Source organism: Magallana gigas, chromosome 3 (assembly GCF_963853765.1).
Source record: "Magallana gigas chromosome 3, xbMagGiga1.1, whole genome shotgun sequence".
NCBI classification, from domain to species: domain Eukaryota; kingdom Metazoa; phylum Mollusca; class Bivalvia; order Ostreida; family Ostreidae; genus Magallana; species Magallana gigas.
In genome coordinates, this window is record NC_088855.1 from 35,918,024 (window position 1) to 35,928,314 (window position 10,291).

The 10,291-nt window shown below is 33.6% G+C and overlaps 1 protein-coding gene across 1 annotated transcript; it reads right to left on the reverse strand.

Annotated features, from left to right (window-relative positions):
* Positions 1–6,448: 6,448 nt before the first annotated feature.
* Positions 6,449–7,930, reverse strand: LOC136273447 (E3 ubiquitin-protein ligase TRIM71-like). The gene has a single exon (XM_066077866.1). It carries the CDS (start codon positions 7,928–7,930, stop codon positions 6,449–6,451), a length of 1,482 nt encoding a protein of 493 aa, XP_065933938.1.
* Between the last annotated feature and the right edge of the window lie 2,361 nt (positions 7,931–10,291).

Here is a 10,291-nt window from a genome sequence, read left to right on the forward strand (position 1 = left end):
TTTCATTAAAAACAAACTACTCAACATTGACAGGACATCTTTACTTCTACGTTCCGCAACTGAGGTAGGTTTTTGGCCATTTCAAGACATTGGCCATTTCCCGACTGTCCCAAATTACGTTTGATTAAATTGGTTGAATTACCCAAATCATTCACAGAGTTCTTAACGAAGGCGTGATCAGAACTATAGAACAAAAACACAATACTTACAATTTCTTGCAGCCCATTTTCTGACCCCGAATACCTGAGCCAATGGAATTATCCCTGACGTTATAATATATATTTTGATTTTTCTCATATGAATAAAAATGTATTTCGATCCTGAGGCGACTAATTCCCTTATTTAAGAACCGCTGCAGAGTAAAGTACCATCATATAACGAAGACGTATCAGCGTGTAAAGAAGTATCAGCATATGAAGTATCAACTGACTAGTAAAATCAGAATGGGAGTGTGCTATTACTAGTTCAGGATAACTCTCTTCTCAATCTACATTTTTAACTGGGTTTCCAATTATTGAAATGGTGAACATTTTTGTACCTTCTACATGTTTCAAGATAAAAAGTTTTTGTGAAGAAGATCGATTGTACATATATCAAAGATCTACATAATACTTAAATTTTTGATATTTTAAAAAATACCAACTGTTGACCTTTGTCTTTTTGGCATACTATTATCATCATTGACCACTGTTTATTAATAACTTTATTTTAGACTTTACTTTTTATCAACATCTGTTTTGTAATGTGTTTATATAATATTTTCCCAACAAAGATACTTTAATTCAATTAGTGATTTACACATTTTGGACTATATATGTGATTTCAAAGAGACAGAGTGTTATGTCTGAAGAACTGTTAAAAATCGACGCTTATGTTGTGTTTACCCAAATGGACCTAAATGAACCCAAATGGCGACCCAAATAAACCCAAATGGTGAATACATTTAAATAGAAAATTATTACAATAAAATCATGAATATAAATCTAATTGCACTTTTTAAATGGATTACACTATAAAATATTTTTTTAAAAGTCGTATATGGAGTTGTTAGCCGTTATTAAAGGGTCATGTTTTCATTATTTACAATGCTTTAGAAAAGCATTTCTGATGATCAAATGAAATTTGAGAGTCAGTTGTAAAGTTATAAGCAAGACACAGAGCTCACAATTCTTTGTCATGTAAACAAACATGCATTACTTTGTTATGTCGTTTACATAACAAAGAATTGCAAGCTCTGTAACTTGCTTATACTCAACGAATGACATTCAAATTGTGGTTGCCTATTAAAAATGCCTTACTAAAGCATTGTGAACAATAAAATCGGAAAAATAATTTTTGACCAAAATCGTGACCATGTCCCTTTAAGACAAGTTTAAAGCGATGAGGTCCAGACCATAGCCATAATTTTAGTTTTTGAAAAAGGCCTGCAAATATTGTTATAACATTTATTATAAGATATAACCAAATATTCTATTTTCATAAAAAAGAAAAACAAAGAGCAAAAGCCACGAACCATAAAAAATAGCCTTAACTTTAAAAAAAAATTGCCATATTTTACCGTAGACAGTGTAGACTAAACTTTTTAAAAATAAAAATATGGCAGTTTTGAATGGAAAATGTAAGACAAACGTCAATTTTTGCAAAGTAACGTCATGAAATGATAAACTGCGTATAAATTGATTTTGATAAAATAAAAAAACAAAACCATAATAATCAATTTTTGAAAATAAAATTAAAAACAATAAAGTTTAAAAGCTTTAATTCTCAAAAACACAGGAATTGTTGTTGAAGGTCATGAAATACGCCAGTGCATTAACATTACGTGCATGTCGGTGTCTTCAGAGTTATGGTTCGTGCAATCTGAAAATGCAAGAAGTAAATATTCCATGAAAACTGAATTGAATTTATCAATTTGCATGCATATTTTCCCCCTTCCAAGACTTCGATATTTACACACAAAACCTTGTACGTTTTATACCATGCGTTTAACGACGTTAGATGCCTTGGTATTACATGTAGTACTTTCCACATTAATTAGATGAAAAAAGAATCTTGATTTCTTAAGAAATGCTTGAATTTTTTTAAATTTTATGAATGCTAGGAAGTTATTTTGTGTCATGACGTCATTTTTTCTTTGATACTACCAATTCCTTAAATCGGACAGAAAAACTTAAACCTAATTACAACATACACTAACTTCGAGTAGGTGGGGTTTACTTCCATACAATAACTTAAACAGTACTGTAAATAACTTCTATGCCAAAACATGAAACTAACACGTTATTTTTGGAAACATTTTAACTATAGAAAACTTTTACTAAGTTCTGTCAAAACGAACTATAATTTGGAACCTGCATAATAAATGTTTGCAATCAGTGATTTATATATGCAGTATCCACTTCACAAAATTCAGGAATGATAAAAATGTATTCGGCGGATCCAGGATTTGAATTAAGAGGGGGCACATGTTTTATAAAGGGGGTCTGGGGGCCACCGTGAGGCCCCTAGTGGGTCCAGGGCAAAGCCCTGGTTGGGGTTCAGGGGTGAATCCCCCGGAAGTTCCTGGATTCTAGAGATTTTGTAGGGTAAAAATAAAGTCTTCAAATTTAGACTTTTGTGGTATTTCTTCTTGTGAGTATACTTTAAAAGTAAAACAATTGTATACATTTTTTAAAGGTTTGGAGATTTAAGACCTGCAGTAATCCCGTCAAAAAGCCCTGCCTTGCAGAAATATAAGAAACACTTCCTATTATTTTCTTCCTACAATGGCTGTAAATTAATCGGTTTAAAAAAATCAAGTTCAATGGGACGATGTAATTGAAGTTAAAAAATAGATAATGATGCCAGCTTGTATCATAATAAGCATGTAAGAGAATTACAACAATTTAAAACCGTGGACTTACCAAGACTACAATGGTTGACGAATTTTCACTGTTGTTGAATGCTATAAAAACATCTTTATAATTTTAGGAGGTTCCACAGGCAACCTTTATTGTATTTAATGTTAGAAATCAGTCTTAGAGAAGTACTCATGGATTTATTTGATTTGTTGAGTACTGTGTCATTTATTCAAGTTTAAAATGATCTCTTCTGTCCTTTTATTATTAACCGGGTTTTCCAACGGAAAAATCCGGTTATTAAAATGGTGAAAATGGCGGGCGGGCGGCTGCCAAAAGGGTACCCTCATTGTACGGATAACTCCTCCTACAGTTTTCAACATAGGAAGTTTTTCATTTGCAGATCAATTGTACATATATCAGAGGTATGCATATTGCTAGGATTTTGATTTCCGATAATTTATGAAAAAATAGTAGCTTTTGAACTTAGTCATTTTTTGGCAAAATATTGCATATAAGGTACCCTCATTGTACGGATAACTCCTCCTACAGTTTTCAAGATAAGTTGTTCTTTTGCAAATCAGTTGTACTCATATTAGATGTATGCATATTGCTAGGATTTTGATTTCCAATAATTTATGAAAAAAAAACCAGCTTTTGAACTTAGTCATTTTTGGCAAAATATTGCATATAGGGTACTCCATTTCACTGGATACGGGTTGACATGGATTATGGATACAGTTCACATAAATGAAAACCCGGTTTGCTGTCCCATTGACAGCTTTTCACTTGTTGTTATGTCGTATCATGAAAAAAGAGGTTATGTTAATCATCAATAAGGAGACAATTTTCACAAGATATCTCAAAATTGCATTTGGTGAGACTTGATACGCACATACACAGTAGTAGCTTGGGGTTTGCTCATAAATAATTGTGTTACCAATGGCATGCTATGACTACCAATTGTAGTACTCTGAATTGTCAGTAAACGTATACCTAGTCCGTAATTTGCAATTCATTATTGAAAAATGATCTAAAAGCGTATCATTAAACCAGGAAAACATGGGACTAAATCAGAAATTATAAACATTTGATGAACGTCAAAAGATATGTGATACTGTTCCGGGAAAAGTTTCCAATGTGCGATGAAAAATTAATCACTTTGTAAATACCAAAGCCGTTTCAGATAGTTCATCCATCCGGAGATATAACTAGAATATCCTATGATCAGTTCGTGTAAGTACTTTTAGCGCATCGCATTGATGAAAAAGTGATTGCACCAACTTCAACCATCTTATTTTTTTTATTTGAAGTCCTGTGAGAGTATTTCACGCTTAAGTTAAGAAGTTATTAGAATGTCTTTGTTCTATTTATAAAGTGCAACGTGTACTTGAAATCGCAAAAAAAAGGACAAAATGATTAAAAAAATGATTTGGTTCATTATTTTTATCATTGATATTTCATCATTATCTGTGTCGATTGAAATATTTCAAATGGAAGCATGTAGTTTGTACATACATGTGTACAAAGTCATATGTGATTGCTAATTCACTAACTTGACGCAATCGTTGGTTATCTGTTCTCGTTGCCCGTGCAGTTACCATTTGGCGAGCGATGAAAGAAATGCCCCATGGTTGAACGTGTAAATGTTTACCTTCAATTTAATATGGTACTTTTCATCCTCATCTTCTGTTTTCTAGCATGCATTTCATTTATTATGTAAAACTAAGTTTTTCAGTTATACTTGTATGTTCAACTAGAGTCTGATGGTTCGCTGACTCGCCCTTCAAGAAACTGTAGCTAATACATGTATGTTATCTGAAGGTGACACGCGTGACAACGTTTAGCTTGATACCAAATAATATACAATTAAAGGTTTTCTATTTATTGTTTCATACGGATATAACGTTTATCGGCTTGTCGGCAATAATCTCAACCGTTATATATGATACAATATGATGCATAATTTATGATACAACAAACAAACCAGCATTTTATGACCTTACATCAATCATACAAGTTGGATAAAATATTGAAATATTGCGTTATATCAGCTACGTAGGTGAAAACTTCTTGTAATACCTCTTTGATGTCTTCTTCTTTATTATATTTGTGACGTCATTCTAATAATAAAAAAAAGATAAAAAAAAAAAAAAAGAAAAAAAAAAGAAGAAGACAATAAAGCTACATGTATGCAATAACAAATCATTTAGAATGCAAAATAATTGTTTAAGAATAAATAGGAAAATATTTCGAACGTTTTCTTGTAAAATCGCTTTTTATAAGTGGTGTCAGTTGATACTGAACAATTTTTCAGCGTAACTCTTCTTTAACCGCTGCACAGAATTTTCTTAAACATTGTAGTTAGTAAAGACAGCATATGTAGATAAGCATATACAGAAACTTCTAAAGAGAATTTTCTTGAAATTTTGAAAATAATTAGGATATTCTGTGTTTACATGCATAATTATGTTCAGGACATTCCGATTTCATTATTTTCCAAGAATTTTCACCGTTTGAACTAATAAGTTTTGCCTTTATTGAATATAGATGTACCACTGATAAAGAAGCTGTCAATGCCACTTCTATGTTGAATAAAATTTGAATCTTAACTTTTCCAGGAATTCTGTCCCCTTTAAACTTTACTGACTCATATTATTAAAAATAGTACTAAAACAGATTATCAGCGAAATTGTCCTAAACCACTGCATATAATCTCATAAACCTTTGTAGTTTGTTTTTTTAATATCCTTTGTAGTTTAAAAGGCAAACTTTAAGGTATAGTTGTGCATATTTGCAGAGAGTTTTGATTTTTCAAACTGCGTTGACTTGGTCACACATTTAACGCACTTTGAAAAAAATATTTTCACGGCTAAATTAACTTGTTATAAATATTTTAAAAAGAATAGTTATTTTGGCCGTAATTAAATATATTCACAGAATGAAACAACAGGTATTCGGTTGAGTTTATTTAATACCATACAAACAACTGTATAAAATTTCTTTCATTATATAACAATGAAATCACTATTGATTGTATTAAACACTTTCTAAATATGTTTATCACAGATAATTGAACATTGATACACACGGGAAAAACATGGAAGTGAATAACAAACTGTATATTTGCCGTTATTTTTTTTTAAGTAGAAACGATCGTTTGCTACTTGTGAAAAATAATTTGATCACTAAAATGGCAAGATGAAGTTTATCACAATGAGTTACTGCGTAGTAGATGACTCTAGAACTCAGGTTAAATCAATTCCAATAGCCAGTTTCCTGTTTTGAAAAACAACACACACAAACCCGTGTACGTTTATCTGACGCAAGGTTTGGAAACATCCATGCATGGTTTTTTGTTTGTTTGTTTGTTTTTTGTTGTTTTTTTTTTTGTCCTATGCATTCGGAAGTTGAACTTTTTCCTTATAACCCCCTTTTCCTCCCTCGCAATGATTCGTTCTTATTACAAACTGATCTTTACAATGAAGGGGGCCGGTAAAAAACGAGTTTAGTTTTTAACTTTAAACATCTCCTTTGTAATAGTAAGCATATGACTGAATCATTACACCACATTCTTCAATATTTCAATGTTTGTCAATTGGACGCTGATCTTAAACCGTTATCTTGTACACGCAGACCTTATTCTCGTGCCACTGCCCCACCCACAAACGCTGCTGATTGTCCACGCACAGACCCCGGGGTTTTCTCAATCCATGCTTCTGAGCAAGAATGACGTACAGGAAGACTCCATTTTCGTCAATCATCTGTACGGAGGGATTGGAATAGTACGAATTGCAGATCAGAATGTGGCCCTGGTCATCAGTGCTTATTCCATGGGGCCAGAAACCTCCGTTGTCACCCCCTTTGTAGGAAAAGCGGTGTTGGCCCATCTTATCCAAAACAACGACAGCGTGCTTGTTGACGTCGGAAATGCAGATGTCGGAGTTTTTGTTTTCGGTCAAGTAGAGTGGGTACTTCAGCAACGCTTCACCCCTGCTGTCCGTATGGATGTCGAAGAGAGGATTGCCTTTTCTGTCAAAGCGTCCAATTTTTGCGTTTTGGTCGGAGACCACTCCAACAAATATGTCCATGTTTTTGGGTGACGAAAAAACACATGTTGGTTTCCAGAAACCCGTCTTCAAGACTGTTTGGACTTCATTGTTGGTTGTGACTTTTCTCACACATTTGTTAGCTTTGTCGGAGTAGATCAGCTCGCCTTTGGTCGTCACGGAATGGAAGCCCTCGTCCCCTCCACTGGTCGTTAGTTTCTTCAAACTATTTCCTCGGATGTCCATCAGAACCAGAGTGCCCAGATTGTCGCTCACCCAGACGTGACCATCTTCCGTGCAGGATATGTGGTGGGCACTTTTGACAACTGGAACTGTTATCTCATTGTTAACCACCGTACTATCGTCCAAGCGCCCTGGTCTAGGACTCGAGTAGGTCGAGTTTGGCGGTCTGTTTTGGACTGCATTTGTAAAGCGGATATATTGGTCAAGATGGCTTGTTCTGTACAGTTTTTGAAGCTTCATCTTTTCTTTTGGAGTTTGGATATCAGGCAGTGATATGTTCTCATCGTCTGCTGTACAAGCTCTGTAAAATGAAATCAGCTCTGTTGGGTTATCATTAAGACTGTTTTCATACTCGTTGACTGTCTCGTTCAGTCTCTGTATCTGTGTTTCAACCGTACGCTCTTTTTTCTGTAGTTCTTGTAGCGTTGCCGCACACTTTGGCAAGAGTTCTTTCCTTATTTTGGATATTTTTTCTTTTATAAACTCCACAGCCGTAACATAAATGTCGGAAAAGCTTCCAAAAATGTGTCCGTTGTGATTCTCCGTCACACAAGTGGAACACACTGGTAGTAAACATTTTTTGCAAAATAGTTCCATAAATTTTCCCTTATGCACCTGACATCTTTCGTCTATTGTTTCATCTCGATGCCCCTTTAGTTGAACTATAGAGTGTTCGTCAGCAGATCGGTATTTCAGGTGTCTGATTTTACAAAGTCGACACAAATAGTAATCGCAGTCTTGACAGAGAAACCTTGCTTGTTTTCTGCAAGATCTGCATAGTTTTTCCTCGTCTCTTTCCATTACAAAACCTACGAAGTTTGAAAAGAATTTCACAAAATGTCCGCAACGCAATTTATTGCAGAACGGCAGTCAGCCTACACTGGGACCGATTATTTCATCGTCTACATTTTGTTCTCACTCTGGACCAATCGGATCGCTTGATACCAGCAGACAATAAACTGACTGGCGATTAATAAAACATTGCTCATTTTCTGCAACAAAGAAAACAAAGCAGGCGCAATAATATTTAAACATCGTCAATTTGGTAACGAATTTCTCTTCATTTAGTTTGGCGACATTGACACTAAATCAATAATTCAATTTGTTTGGTTCGTGATGTGAATCATTGTTAAGCGTTGATGTGGATGTAATCTTGCTATAGAAACACAAAAAACAAAACGCAATTTATTGAATTTGATGAACTACTTTATTAAGGGGTTGACTTTTCAAAGTCAAGAGTCAAGCCGTGGGTTAAATAAATAAATATATGTACATGTACCTACGTGTGTAGTTAATTGTAGCTCTGTAAAGAAACGAACGAGTAAACTTTAAAAAATAGAAATTTCAAAAAATAGTGTAATGTTTCAGTCATTGTCTCATTTTCCAATATCAAAAAGTACATTTATTTAAAAGAGAAATCCATATTAGAATAATGGGGAAAGTGCATTGTCTATGTCCTTCATTTGAATCTTTAACTCAGTTCCTTTTTCACCTGTGGTAAAATAATATCAACTGGTTCTAATGATTTTTGAACAAAAATTGAAAAGTTTGGTCATTTTCACTGACTTTTGACTTCAGTCGCTTTGAAACGCTCTCAGCTACATGTTGTAGTAAGTTTTTCAAATGCAGCCGGGTGTCAGCTTCCGGGCATTTCACATCGCAAGACTTGATCACTTGCAACAAATAGATGCTACATTTCATAAGAATTAAGGCTTCAAGGCGACTTTGTGACTTCTTATAAAAGTCCTTCGATCTACCGTATCATTCAGAATTCATATTCTGTCCATGACATTTTACTCTTCGTACACCGTGCAGACTAACCAATAGATTTGTTAGGGATACTGCAATGACCTGGTGCTTGTAACTAGAAAAAAAAAAACTCACAAAATTAAAGCAGATGAATTTTATTGATGGCTTTTAGTCACACAGCTACTTTTCATCTCAAAGTTGTGGCTCCACTACATTCATTGGTCTGATAAAATACGTAAAACAATCACAGAAAATCAAAATTGCACTTCAACAATCAACTTCTATCACGCATGTTTCAAACCAATATTGCTTTTAATATTTTTTTGAATTATTGTCATAGATTAACATATGATTTAATCACAATTGAACATCACATGACTTTATAAATAAATGAGACCATAATACACATGTATATGGCGGACAGATTCATCGTTCTACTGTAGTGACTATATTATCAAGTCTTACTGGAGATAACAAAAAATAGCTGATTTTTGAATCCCCATTCTCTTTTACATGTACAATTAAACAAAGCTTACATAGAATTATAATTATACAAGTTCATTTGGAAGGTTGTTATTTTTTATTCAAAAAGAAAGATACACAAGTATGTGCTTGTGTTTTAACTTGCAATCTTTGCAAAGTGTTGAGAAATATGTGAATTAGAACAGTGGTAAAGTGTTCATCACCTTTTCTTACCCAGATTACCACAATCAGACATTTTCTGTGAGAAAAATAAAGTCTGTTCTACGAACAAAAAGAGTTTTCACAGAAACCTCATAAAAGAACAACAAAAATCCACCGTTCTGTGACCAATATCTGGCACATATGATCACTGAACAGACTAGGGCACAGCATAAATCTTTCTCTTTTATCTGGTTTCTGTGCAGTGATCTAAGATTTAGCAGGAAGCAGAGAGTGATAAAACATGTCTGATGTGTCATCTCTAACAACGAAAAGTCACTCGCTATAACATAGAAACCAAAGTAAACTAAAGTACATTGAAAGGTGCTGAAATGGTGTTTTTTTTTCTATGATCGCATCATTGACTTATGAAAAAAAAAAACATGACTGCAAAAAAATAATAATAATAAAACAGTCCTTTCACATACAAAGGGTTTTATGTACCCTAGCTTCAACTATATGTCATGGGTAATATTTTTAACAATATGTTGTAAAATAAAAAAATAAAAGCACTTCAAGACACAACTATTCTGTTCACATGGCTGATATTTAATATAACTGATATTCTAAATATTGTCACAATCACATGATACAATGAAAAGACAAAACCTATAGGAGGTGAACTTTGGTGTTTAAGATGACAAAAACTGAGTACGGTACATAAATTAAACAAATCAATTTTTTTTTTCTTGCAGTGAAATTAAGAGTCAACTACAATTTACAATCATACAT